The sequence below is a fragment of the Vicia villosa genome, linkage group LG6, assembly GCF_029867415.1.
Source record: "Vicia villosa cultivar HV-30 ecotype Madison, WI linkage group LG6, Vvil1.0, whole genome shotgun sequence".
Lineage (NCBI taxonomy): Eukaryota > Viridiplantae > Streptophyta > Magnoliopsida > Fabales > Fabaceae > Vicia > Vicia villosa.
The window spans coordinates 92,277,131-92,290,837 of record NC_081185.1 but is presented as its reverse complement, the minus strand read 5'-3'; the positions used below and the strand labels follow the sequence as shown (position 1 = coordinate 92,290,837).

Sequence of the window (13,707 nt, the reverse complement as noted above, 5' to 3'; positions counted from 1 at the left end):
GTTTAAGAAATAAAGGATATAGGCTCAAAATTTGATTTAAACCCACCCATTCTTCGTGATGCACTTCAGTCCTAAGTTCAGTTAACTGACACATGTATTCAACTTCCAAGAGGAGTTACGAATGATGCTTGAGAACCAATAGATTCTAAGATGGGAGTCACCTATTCTCTTTGGAAGTCACACAAGCTTATTCTTGCTTTTCTTTTGACAATGATCTTTTATGACATTTCAATCCAGCGGGATGCCCTAATTTTTGCCTAAGTCTCCTTTTTAGGTTTTGACTTAGCGGGCCTTTCTATTTTTCTAATTCTCTTTTTTGGAACAACTTGTGTGACGTTTGTCCATTTGATTTGAGAATTTGTAGATGGTGACTGCCATGTTGATGGTTCAAGAGAGTACAACCATTGTAAGCTTTGGGTTATCACTATTCTTCGACATTGTGTACGAAGAGAGGACACAGTTGAACCTTTTTTGGGATGGTTCTTTTAGAAATGAATGATTCTCTTGGAGATCAAATTAATTAGTCATTGTAACTGAATAACTACCCTGCCCCAGGTTTAACATTAAGGTTTTTAATTTCTTGTAGAAATAAACTCCAACTCCTAGGCTCAAAGAGGTTAACGAGGGATTATCTTCCTTATATCTCCAGTGTTTGGGGATTTGAAATAATGCCTGTACATCATCAACAAAGTTTTATTTGAAAGCACATTGATGCAAATTGGGTATTTTGTTTATCGTCATCCTCCAATACTTGCTTAAACAAAAGTATGGTAGAGAAAAGGAAATAGGAGAAACATAAACGTAATTTTTTTCATCATTTTTTTTTAGGAAACAAAATAAAATAAAAGGAAGAAAGAGTGAATACGAATGGACCAATTCAAAACTTGCATGCTCATTTCATTAATATTACCATTAAAGTTAACAATGTTCAAAAGCAAATAAATACTTAGCAAACAAGCGAAGAAACGTAAATGCAAGTGATAAAAAGTGGCTCAATGATCTGCTTTGACCCATTGGTTTTAGGAATGTTCTTGGTGTCTCAGCACTGATCATGGCATAGGACCAATATCCTTGAAAGAGAGTATCTTTTTGTCAACCAGATCTTGAACTTTTTCCTTCAGGACATTGCAATCTTCAATGGAGTGACCTGATATCCCATCGTGAAAATCACACTTGACATTTGGATTGTATTCCTTGGGAAATGGAAACTTTGCAGGTCGGGTTGGTCTAGGAGCTATTGCTTTACTCTCGATTAGATATGGCCATAGCTGAGCGTAGGTCATTGGAATTGGGTCAATGCGGCGATCCTCCTTCTGATGGTTCCTTTGAGGTTTATTCTGATTCCGTTGACGATTCTGATTCTGAGCTGCATTCTGAGGAGCATTTTGTGAAGAATTATGAGGAGGAGATGCCCAAGGCTGTCGGTATGGTTGCTTGAATTGTGCGGCCGCAACATATGGATACTGATCGTATGATATGAATAGTGCTTGCTGATAAGCTAAGGGTCGGTAGGAACGTGAGTTATGAGACTCTCCACCATCAATTGCAAAAGCAATAGTTTCATCTTCCCACTTCTTCTGAAAGTTGTTTCCATATTTCTTGGTTCCAATCGACGATCTAGATTCCATAATCAATCGTCCTTCTCGTACGCCTTCCTCTAGTCGCATTCCCATATTCACCATTTCAGTGAAGTCGGTTGGAGCACTTGCAACCATTTTTTCAAAGTAAAATGAGCTTAGGGTCTTTAAAAACATTTTGGTCATCTCTTTTTCTTCCATAGGAGGAGAGATTTGGGCGGCAACCTCACGCCATCTTTGTGCATACTCTTTGAAAGACTCTTTCTCCTTTTGTGCCATGGCTCGGAGTTGGTCTCTATCAGGAGCCATGTCGACATTATACTTGTATTGTCGAATGAACGCTTCTACGAGGTCATCAAAAGAACTGATATGAGTACTATCCAATCCCATGTACCATTTCAAAGCAGCACCAGTTAGACTATCTTGAAAATAGTGGATCAATAACTTATCATCATCAGTATGAGTGGCCATCTTTCTACAGTACATGGTCAAATGGCTCTGAGGACACGAACTCCCTTTATACTTTTCAAAATCAGGCACTTTAAACTTGGCAGGTATTTTCACATTTGGCACAAGACACATATCATAAGCATTCTTTCCAAATGAATTCTTCCCTTTGAGGGCCTTAATCTCCTTTCGCATCTCTTGGAATTGATCTTGGAAATCATCATAAACTTCACCTCTTTCATTGGGCTCAACTTGGTAAATGGGTTCCTCAGTTTGTGGCACGGTATGTACCGAGGGTGGAATCACGGTCATTATAGGAGTAGTTTGAGCAGCTCCAGTAACAGGACGGTATCCCTCTGGCATAAAGTTGTAAGACATGCCCCCAGGGTAGCCATTAGGCATCTGATAGTGAGAGAGACCAGTGATAGGAGCCATAGAAACAGTAGCAGTAGAAACTTCGCAGATCGTAGTAGTCTGGACTTCAGTTTGTGTTTGAGTGGCACAAGGAGATGAAGGAGGTGATGGTTGATTCCGAGCAGCCACTAAGCTTTCCACCAAAGCAGTCAATCTTTCCACCCCAACTCGAAGAGTAGTTACTTCATCACGGAATTCATGATTCTCTTGTTCAAGGTCTTCCATCTTTATGTCGTGTAAGACTTCGCGTCTGATAAGGATGCCTGGGAATCAGCTTGACGATTGATGGTGACTGGATGAAAGAGACAGTTGGAATGAGGTACAAGGACAACATGGATGTATGCATGATGCAAATGATATGTCATGCAATGTTGGATGCAAAGCAAGGTAATAGAACAACCTATCGGAAGGCTCCTTAAGTTAGGATAGTTCTAAGTTCTTTACCCAAAAATCCCCTCACAAGGTTAGCTCTAAGGTTTTTGATAGCAAAGATGTCTACATCACCATAGATGGAACGGGTTCTAAAGGTCCTTGGAGTTAGCGACAAAATCAGATTTCGGTCATGCGATGGGCGAACCATCTTATGACAAATCTCATGACTAAATCTCCTCCAAGTGGGGTTTTCGTATTAGCCATTCAAGGTGTTCACCTTGGGGGCTAACACTACACAACCACCTCCTAACTTATGTTTTTTCTCTTGTTTTTCAAAAGCTCGGGTTAAGAGCTTCACTCAAGCATCGTTCCCATTCCCACAGATGAATATATATAGCAACATAAATACAAACAATAAAGCAAGAGTAAAGAAACATAATATAAGAGTAAACATAAATAACACAAGAGCACAAGAATAAGCATAAAGAACATAGGAATAAACAAACAAAGGCAAACACTTAAACATAAAACAAACTAAACTAGGGTTGACTCTCTTAAGATTTCTAACTTCCCCAGCAGAGTCGCCAATTCTGTAGCGCTAAAAATTACTCGAGGTGTCTACACACTCGAAAAAGAACAGAGTCGCCACCGATCTTTATTTATTCCAAAAACGGAAAGGGAAAATGTCGAATAAAACCCATGAATAAGAACAAATGGATAAGATGGTCATCGCAACCAAATTAGGGTTCGGGAGTCGGTTAAGCAAGGGGAAGGTATTAGCACCCCTCACCTCCATCGTACTCGATGGGACCCATTTAGTTAGTTTTATGAATGAGTGTTAGTGTAATGTTTGCGTTCTTTAGTTTATTAATCGATAAAAGGGAAAAGGAAAAGGATTTTTATTTTTTATTATCGTGCTCGCCAAGACGTTTGTATCTTGTGCCTACGTATTCCCTAGTGCAATGGGAAAGTCAGAGCAATCGTAGTTCAGGCTAAGAACCACGAATGTTTTTTTGGTTGATTTTAGCGAGAGGTACTCGATCGCTTTCAAATGGAAATACTATGCGCACATGGATATGAGATCACTACAAGAATGGATGACTAAATCAAGATAAGACATGATTTTGGCCATCATCGCATTCGAGTGGAAGATATTCGATCTTCACATGTGGAAGTATGTTCGTATTGAAAATTGAATAAGTGTCTCGTTTATGAAAAGAGTTTTAAAATGAAAAGGCCATGAGGCAAAAAGGTTGAATGAAATTGAGATTGTCTTTTTTTTTAAAGGACGTTTAGCAAAGGATTGAGTATAGGTGTGCACCTAGCGCGTCTTTACCCAAGGTATTCAACAGGAGCGAGCCACATTGTCACTTGTTGTCCTTGTTAATTAAAGTGTTTTAATTCAAAAGATCAAGGTATTCAAGAGGTGTTCACCCCTTGTCACTTAACCTCTTGGTTTGATTAAAGTATTTTGATTCAAAAGATCAAGGTATTCAAGAGGTGTTCACCCCTTGTCACTTAACCTCTTGGTTCGATTAAAGTGTTTTAATTCAAAAGATCAAGGTATTCAAGAGGTGTGCACCCCTTGTCACTTAACCTCTTGGTTTGATTAAAGTTTTTTATATTCAAAAGATCAAGGTATTCAAGAGGTGTTCACCCCTTGTCACTTAACCATTTGATTTGATTAAGAAAGCTTTTTATTTAATGCTTGGTTCAAAGGATCAAAGGTATTCAAGAGGTGTGCACCCCTTGTCACTTAATCACTTTGATTTTATTAAGAAATAACTTTTAATGTTTGATTCAAAGGATCAAAGGTATTCAAGAGGTGTGCACCCCTTGTCACTTAATCACTTTGATTTAATTAAGAAAGAACTTTTAATGTTTGATTCGAAGGATCGAAGGTATTCAAGAGGTGTGCACCCCTTGTCACTTAACCACTTTGATTTAATGTTTGATTCAAAGGATCGAAGGTATTCAAGAGGTGTTCACCCCTTGTCACTTAATCACTTTGATTTAATGTTTGATTCAAAGGATCGAAGGTATTCAAGAGGCGTGCACCCCTTGTCACTTGTTCTCTTTGATATAGTTAAAAAAAGAAGATTAACAACTTGACATTGGATAAAGCGTTTTAGGGTTTACGAAATGGGTCTAATCGCACTTGGGCGGAAAAGACAATTTTTGAAATGAAACTCGCACTTGGGCGAGATTTGCACTTGGGCAAAGAAAGGCTTCGCGCTTGGGCGAAAAAAAGAAGTAATGAGTTTAATTTATTTTTGAAGTTTTTGTGAGAAGTTTTGAAATGGACCCGACGTTAAATCGAGTGTTTTATTGAATGTAAATTTATTATAAAAAGAATTGATTTTATTATGGTAATCAACTAATGAGAAGTGTCTAGTCAATTAACTAAATTAACTATGGATTAACTAACATGATCAATTAAATTAAAACCAATTTAATTCAATTAATTAATATAGTCAAAGTTTTAGTTAATAGATTTAATTAACAAAACAAAAATACTATGTCTTGATAATAAAAATAAAAATAAAATGTTGAGACAAGAATAAGTGGGCTGAAAGGATGGAGGCCCATTGGTGTTGGGAGGTGTATATTGACACACAAATGATTGGTGAGGTAAAGAAGCATTTGGGCCATAAAAAAAAACACTCGGCCCAGGAGGAAGAAGAAAAACAAAATGGAGAAACCCTAGGAACTAGTATGAGGCGCCGCTGCACCTCCTTGTTTCTCTCAACATTTTAACCCTCCTCTTTTTTCAATTGGAAAATTAAATTAAATGAAATCAGAGAAAAAAAACAAACAAGACTCTCTCTTCTCTGCTCTCACGACTTCGCTCATCTCTCACATGATATCCTTGTTTCTCTCTCGCGATTGATGTTCATGGATTTCCAGAAAGAACAAAAAAAGTTCTATTCTATTCATCGATCTCTCTCACGCTCTCTCCCTCTATCGCTCACGAGGAACTCTCAATCTCTCGTGTTTGAATCTCTCTCAGTCTTACGGTTTCGGTTCTATCGGAACAAAAACAAAAACATTCAATCAAATACCCGATTCCCACATGAACCGTAAATGCCCCAAAGTACATGCTCAGAGATTTACATGGTGATTACAAGTTATAGTTACAAGTATAAATTAGCAAGTGAATAAAGGAAAAGAAAACAGGGCGAATTCGAATCAAGGTCTACCTCAAGGTAAACACGTTCTTCCTTTCTCTTCTCTGATTCCGCTCCGTCTCTTTCTGCTTCCGCTACTTCGGTTTTGTTTTGAGTGAAGGTTACCGTGAGCAGTGGAGATTTGGGGTTGGGTGACTCGGTTTCACGGTGATGATTATTGTGGTTCAATAAGTGTTTTGAGGGGAGTGAGTTGATGTTGTTGAGGGATATTGCAGGATTCTGTGTATTGTTTTCGTGTATGGGTTTTTGGAGAGTGATTCGGGTAGAACTTTGGCAGAGGTTTTGTATGTTATTGTTCTTGGTGGCTGCCGATTCCCCCCGACTTCTGTCTGCTGAGAAACTCATTATATAGAGCTGAGATTAATTTCAAAAAAAGAATTGAGGCCTCCTTGTTCATTAAGTTTTCCTCTTTGTTCTTCTCTGCTATTTTGCTTTAATGATGCAGGTCTTTGTATGGATATTTTGGTGAATATTTTGGAGTTTTTGAAGCAGATTGGGGCAGCAGCATAGCAGGTTTGTTGGACCGTTCTGCTTGGCATAGTGGAGCAGCAAGAATGCAGAGTTTTGGACCCTTGTGTTTGTCATTGACCATTTTGACATATGTGCAGGGCATAGCTAAGACGCAGAGACGTGAAACAAAGCTATTTTTTCTCTTTTTTTCTTTTTTTTGTACTATTTTTTGTGGTAATGTAAATGGGCTTAAAATAAGAAAGTGATTTGGGCCTCACACAAAAATATAAATTCTATTCTATCCTATATAATAGAAATAAAAATAATAATAATAGTAATAAAAATAATAATAAAACTAATAAAATGAACAAAAAAACACATTTTTTTTTTATATATCTTTTTTTAAGTGATAAAAAGAAAACAAACATCTATTAATTATCAAAAAATAAAAATTTTTAATCGAATGGTAACTTAATAAAATGTGTAAAAATGTGAAATGCATGTTGTTTTTGTTGACTTTAATAAAAAGCCAATTTTCCAAAATATGCAAAAAAATGCGACAACTGAATTAAAAGATATACAGGTGCGACATGACCAAGAATGAATAAAATATGCGGGTCAAAAATTGGGGTGCGACAATATCCATGGTGACTTTTGGAGCTTCAGAAGCTGGAGGTATGTACCCTTCTGGAATAAAGTTATACGGCATGCCCCAAGGTCGATCGGGTGACACGGTATACTGAGGAATGGGAGTAGAAACAATCTCGGAAACCACAGTCCTTTGCGGTTCTTCTAGCGTTGGTCGATTCTGCGCAACTACCAGGGCTTCTACCATACTATTGAGTCTTTCAACAGTACCTTTGAGAGTATTAATCTCCTCTCTGAGTTCTTCATTCTCTTGCTCAAAGTCTTCCATTCTTTTCTTGCGATTTGAACGAGTGTTGTATGGATGAGACAGCTTGAAAGTCTTGGTTCACCTCCTTCTCCTCCTCTCTTTCTGGAGAAAGGAAAGTGACTATTAGATCCGCGACAATTCTCGTGTCAGTGCGTACAACTAAAGCGATGTATGATATGCAATTAAGTTAATTATTTTTCAAGGAAACATCATAATTACGTTATGAAACATCAAACTTTTATTAATTAAGCGAAAACGCCGTTTTTACACACTTTGAAAAGGGAAATACAGAGAAACTGAGAGAAAGGACTATAAAACATTGACGAAGAGTCGACTTCACGTTCTAACATCTTCTGTTTCTTGAGCTGAGCGTTCTCTGACGTGAGCTGATCGATGATCCAGGAAGCAGGAGGGATATGATGAGAGAGTGATGATTGTGTCCCTTGTCGATCGAGTACTTCAAGTAACTCATCCTTCCTTCTTAGGATGTTTTGAATCTCAACATTTTCCGTGTTGACGATTCGATACTTGTTCCTCCAAGCATTCCTTTCTTGACATACCTTGTTTAATGCCGCTTGTAATTTTTCAACATCGGTGGAGGAAAGGTAAATTGGTTCCCTTTAGGGGAATAGGTTCAGCATGTTGCCATGATCTTCGATGTTCTTGAAGAACAGACCCTCCAATTGGATGTCTCTTGGTATATTTTTCATGGGATAGCCGTATTGACGACGGGCTAAAGCTGGATTGTAACTAATTCCTCCCTTAGTTCCAATAAGGGGTATGTTGGGAAAACTTCCGCAAATGAAGATAATCTTGGTTTCGTCGTTGTCAGGGCTACACCAATCAATGTCTGTATGAGTGAGAGACATGATTTTCTGTGCCCAGTAAAGGCCATCCCTCATATTCCAGAAAGTGTTAGACTTCGGCAGGTGCGAAACGAACCATTCGTATAACAATGGTGCGCAGCATGTGATTAATCCTCCTTGTTGTAGGTTTCTTGAATGCACAAAGTGATAAGCATCCGCAAGCAAGTTTGGAACTGGATTTCCAATTAAGAAGATTTTAATTGCGTTGATGTCGACGAAATCGTTAATGTTAGGGAACAAAAACAATCCGTAGATAAGCAAAGCCAAGATTTCCTCAAAAGCGCTCATATATTGGATGCTGATGAAGTACCGAGCTTGATCAAACAGGAATTTGGAGGGAAATCCTTGAATTCCTCCTCTACTCACCATACGAGTTCTGATGTCGACTACGTTCAAAGGAGTAGTTGCAGCAATGATAATGTCGTCAGGATTCTTTTCCAAACCGAAGTACGGATCTTGCGCGTACACGGGTATTCCAATCAGACGAGAGTACTCCTCCAACGTAGGCATGAGCTGATAATCTGGAAAGGTGAAACAGTGATACGTTGGATCGTAAAACTGCACCAATGTGGGAAGGATCCCATCCACAATGTTGGCATTGAGCAAAGACAGAAGTTTTCCATACTTCTCCTTGAAATCCTGGGGGTTGACCACCAGTTTTCCGAGCTTTCCCAGTTCCTCGACCTGGGGAATCTTGAAGGTGTATTTCTTAGCTCTCTTTCTTCCATAATCCATGGTATAGATCCTTAAGTCCTTTCTCCATTTCTCTCTTTCTATGAAGTTCAAAACGTTCGTTATTTAGTTTCCTTGAAAAACGACTCGAAAAAGACTCTTTTGTTTTTAGTTGTTATTAATGAATGACGCATGAATGCATGAATGCACACACAAGAGTTTTAAACAAACATGGTGTTGAAGGGTATAGTGGTCATGAAGTCAAAACTCAAACCTCGCCCCAATGGTAAACTAAGGATAAGGATTTTTGTACCTGTAGAACGGGTTCTAGGGGTCTCAGAGTTTTTGCTCAACCTTAAAGATACGTTGATTGGTATCTATAAGAGAGTTTTCTCTGAGTGTAGTATCTGCGTGACAATTACTTTCGTAATCAACGCTTTACGTCCTAAAAAAGGCTTTAAGTTGGGTTAATGTGTTTCTAGGTCCTCCTGGTACAAATCAGTCTCGGAATGCAGTGGCGCAGTTAATCACAACCAGCCAGGCAAATCCCAAGAGTAGACTTGGAAACCAAGATTAGAAGGTCTTCACCAGGAAGACATCCTCCTTCCTATCTTATGTTGTACTCAAATCCAGGTATAGGATTTCTCACCACAAGGGGGAATCAAGCCCTTTCCCGATACATAATAAACAAAATAAACAAATATATATGCAACAATCACATGAAATGACACAGAGGTTATGCAGGACCTCTCTTGTTTGAGGGGGAATTTGGCATCCCTAATTCCTCATTGGGGCTGGACCAGCAACAGGTCAACCATTGGTTTGGATGAAAAACCAAGGTTTTTAACACTTATATCCCCAGCAGAGTCGCCATTTTTCTGTGGTGCCATTTTTTTACCTCCCCGTTTCACTTGGGAGGACGGCACGCTAGACCCTTCACGCGAAATTTGAAAGGAGAATGCGCCCGGGATGGGATGAATTTTGTTTCAGTTCTTCCTACGATATCACACGAACTTTCTTATTGTCCTACGAGTAGGAAAGGGAAAAAAAAGATCTCAACTAAACCCTAAGAGTTTGCTAAGTGTGGGGATTTCACCTAGACTAGAAATTCTGGAGTCCGGGGGGTCGGTTATACATAGGGAAGTGTTTAAACACCCTACATATCTGTAGTACTCTACAGGAACCTTCTCTGTGTCATTGTGATTGTGTTTATTGCTAATGATTGGGAAAGTTTCTCCTTTGTATTAGGAGAAGGAATTGAATTGATTTTAAAAGACAGACAGACAAACAAACTGACTATTTTTGGTATTTTATTAGCTCGCTGAGATTCCTTGTGAACCTCATGCCTACATATCCCTAGTGGAAGTCAGAGCTTAATGTAGTTCGGGGAACTAACTAGGGAAATTAATTGTTTCTGGTGCCTTGCTTGAAGCTCAAGGTTGAAGCTTGAATTAAATCTCTGTTTAAAGTAAAGAGCCATGAAATCATCTTTACAGAGAGGTATTTGTACTATTCCACCACAAACATTTAAAGGAGTGACAGAATAACTGAATTCATTTCATTCAAGAGGGGGGCCTTACTTGTGTATGTGCAAGTATACTAGTCAAATGCCTCTTAAATGAAAGAAAAATGCTCATCCAAATTAGGGAAAGTTACCACATGTCTGGGTTTTACTGCCAGCTCATGCCTTTCAAAATCCTAAATGGGAGACTTGATTGAAATTGAAATGAAATGTAATGTTTGTTCGAATGTGGTAGAGTAGTAAAAACATCTCTCTATAGAGATAAGCTATGTCTATCTACTGTATGAAAGATTTGACTTTAGCTGCCTTGCATGAGGCCCAAGCTTGAGGCTTTTGATTGATTTATTGACTTATGAAATGATAACTCTACTGGGGAGAATTTAAATTAAGGAGTTTTTTGGTGTTCTGTACAAAGCCCAGAATTGAGGCTGACTCTTTTTTTTAGGGAATTTATCTTAGCTGGAGAAGTTGTCTATTAAAAGACTGATTTTTGTCATGTTTTTTGGAGGCTGACCCTTTCCAGGGGTTTTGACTCTTTTGGGGAAATTATCTCCTAAGAGAATTAATCTTTGGATTTTGAAGGACTGATTTTGGAAGCTAACCCTTTCCAGGGGTTTTTGTTAAAATGAAAGAATGTGTGGAGGCTAACCCTTTCCAGGGGTTTTTGTTAAAAATGATAGAATGATTTGGAGGCTAACCCTTTCCAGGGGTTTTTGTTAAAATGAAGGAATGATTTGGATGCTAACCCTTTCCAGGGGTTTTGGTTAAAATGATAGAATGATTTGGAGGCTAACCCTTTCCAGGGGTTTTTGTTAAAATGAATGGCAGAAAGATTATCTAGAGGAGACTTCTTGTTTAAAGCCCAAGATGAAGGCTGACTCTTGCTGAGGATAAGCAAACAAGGATCCTAGACTCTGCTAAGGAAGATTGATGAAGATAAGGGTGACAGAGACTGTCCATGTCTCTCATTGCAAAAATGTACTCAATGTAAAATTGAGACAATCTTAGCTTGTTTAAAGTCTGGTTTTAATTGGAAGAAACTCACCAGGATAGGCTAAAAGGTAACTAAAGACCTGTTCCTATGTTTATAACAAACCTGATGGGTCCTTGTATACAAGCTCAAGAGGAAGCTGGAAATGCTTTTAAGAAGCCTGTGGGTCCTTGTACAAAGCCCAAGAGGAGGCTAATCGAGGGTCCTTGTTATAGCACAAGAGAAAGCTATGTAGTTTTGAACTTATTTTGGCTCTAAGCAAATGGGTAAGAGGTTTCACCGGGAATAATTCCTCTTGGGTGGACGTGCCCTATTTTTTTGTTCTAAGATTTTTGCCAAGATGTTTCACCGGGAATAATTCATCTTGGGGGGTTTGAACTACAGATCTCTAATTAGGAAAGAGCCTTCACCGGGAAGACATTCTCAATCCTAGGCCATATTCCTATAATATATATATAGTTTAACTGTCCTAGGGTTTACACTCAAACGTAGTTCTAAACAAATATATGTACAGTTTATATTTGACAGTAATTTAAATAAAGACTGTAAATTGAAAGCTTGTAAAGCCTAACCTGGATGGAGTGGAGGCCTTTGAAGAAGTATTTACAAAGCCTTACCAGTAATTTTTGTTGTTTTGATAACAATTGAATATTTATGATAAACAGTTAAGGGTTTTTGAAAACAGAAGAAGTGAAGATGGACAAAGGTCACATAGGTATCTGAAGAGTTTCACCGGGAATAATGCACTTCAAATACCAGAAGAATGTTTTGAAAACAGAAAGAAGATTTTGTAAATACAGTTTTGAAAACACACTATGAAAAGAAAGAAGGTGTTGGGTCTTACACTCTATTAGAGGCCCAAAGATTATTTACTGTTTTTGAAGCAGTGAAAATGAAGATTGGAATGATGTAAGTTTTTGTTGTTTGAAAACCTTAATCACCTTGTTTAATAGGAGATTGAAAACAATTTTGAAAATTTGACAAAAGTCAACTTAATTAAGGTAAAAATAAAGATCTTTACCTAATTAAGACCTAAACAATTAGGGTTTTATCATAAAATTATCCACAAAATAATTTGGTTAAAACAAAATGAGTATATACATTTAAAGTATTTAAGAAAACACTTAAAAACATATTATTTTAAACCTAGTAAAAATACATGAAATAAATAATATTTTTATGATTTTTTTGATTATTCACAAAATAGATATATTAAATAACAAGTGTGTGAAAAATGAAGTGAAAATAACTTAATTTGATAGGTGAATTACTTGTGTGAAGTTTGTGAGAAAAATGAAAGAAAATGGGTGTTAAAAAAATAGTTTTGGCCCTTGGAGGATTTGAACCCACGCCCTCTAGGTCACACACTCAAAACAAACACCACTGAGCCAACGCGCATGTGGTGATAGTAAGCTGGTTTCAATGCAATTCATATAGTGTTCAAGTGTATAGAAGCAAAAAGAAAATAAAATCAAAAGGTCTGAGGCGAGGGGGATTCGAACCTCAGACCTTGGGCATGAGGAGACTAAGAGCGCATGTGTGGCCACTGGGGCAAGTTATTCATTCGTTTATGAAACGCATATCATTAAATATAAAATAAACTCTGTTCAGAGATTTGAAAAATGGCGCCACCCTCCGTCTTCGTCTTCAACCTCAAGCTCCAACATTTTTGAAATTCTGATTCTCTCAAATCTCAACAAATGGCCTAGGTGTAAACATGAAACTTGTTCTAAATTCACTCACGATTCTAAATATGTAACTAACATAAATTTATATTAACTACATCTAACTAATTTACTAAAAAAACGTGAAGAACCCTAAAATTTGAAAATCAAATTAAATGACTATACTGAAAGATAAATGAATGATGATAGAGGGTTTTCAATCCTCTAATGATGCTGAACAAGATAGAATCGAGCTTTATCACAAAGAGTGCTTAAATTAAAGAGGTGGAGTTCAGAAACGTACCTCTGAAAATGGAGGTCGTGAGGACGATAGAGGGCACCTGGGCTTGTATGAATGATCCTAAAAGCTTCCTTGGGACTCAGTGATGCTAACTGGATGCTTGTTGTGACCTCAAACCTTCTGAATTACTCTACTCGACTCCTTCGATTTGAGCTTCTAGTGAACATGGAGGATGTTGAATCTGCAGTTACAGATGGGCTGCGACCATCTGAATAGCTTCCCTATACTCTAAGGAATGTGCCTGGATGCTTAACCTTGCTTGGAACCTCCTGAATTGCTCTATGGTCCTCCAACTGCAATTGCTCCAAATGAGAGGTGAAGATGATGATTCTCCACGCCCAGAAGTGT

The 13,707-nt window shown here is 38.0% G+C and overlaps 1 protein-coding gene across 1 annotated transcript; it reads right to left on the bottom strand.

The window, feature by feature from the left end:
- Positions 1 to 1,049: 1,049 nt before the first annotated feature.
- LOC131614140 (uncharacterized) lies at positions 1,050 to 2,663 on the bottom strand. Its single transcript, XM_058885767.1, has 2 exons — positions 1,825 to 2,663; positions 1,050 to 1,704 (listed from the first exon to the last, which is right to left on the bottom strand). Exons 1-2 carry the CDS (start codon positions 2,661 to 2,663, stop codon positions 1,050 to 1,052), a joined length of 1,494 nt encoding a protein of 497 aa, XP_058741750.1.
- Between the last annotated feature and the right edge of the window lie 11,044 nt (positions 2,664 to 13,707).

What these genes read in the sequence shown, in the direction of transcription:
- LOC131614140 (XM_058885767.1), bottom strand. Translation starts at nt 2,663, where the DNA reads ATGGAAGACCTTGAACAAGAGAATCATGAATTCCGTGATGAAGTAACT. An exon ending in GAGAAAGAGTCTTTCAAAGA is followed by an intron (nt 1,705 to 1,824) that starts GTATGCACAAAG and finishes AATGGTTGCAAG; the next exon opens with TGCTCCAACCGACTTCACTG.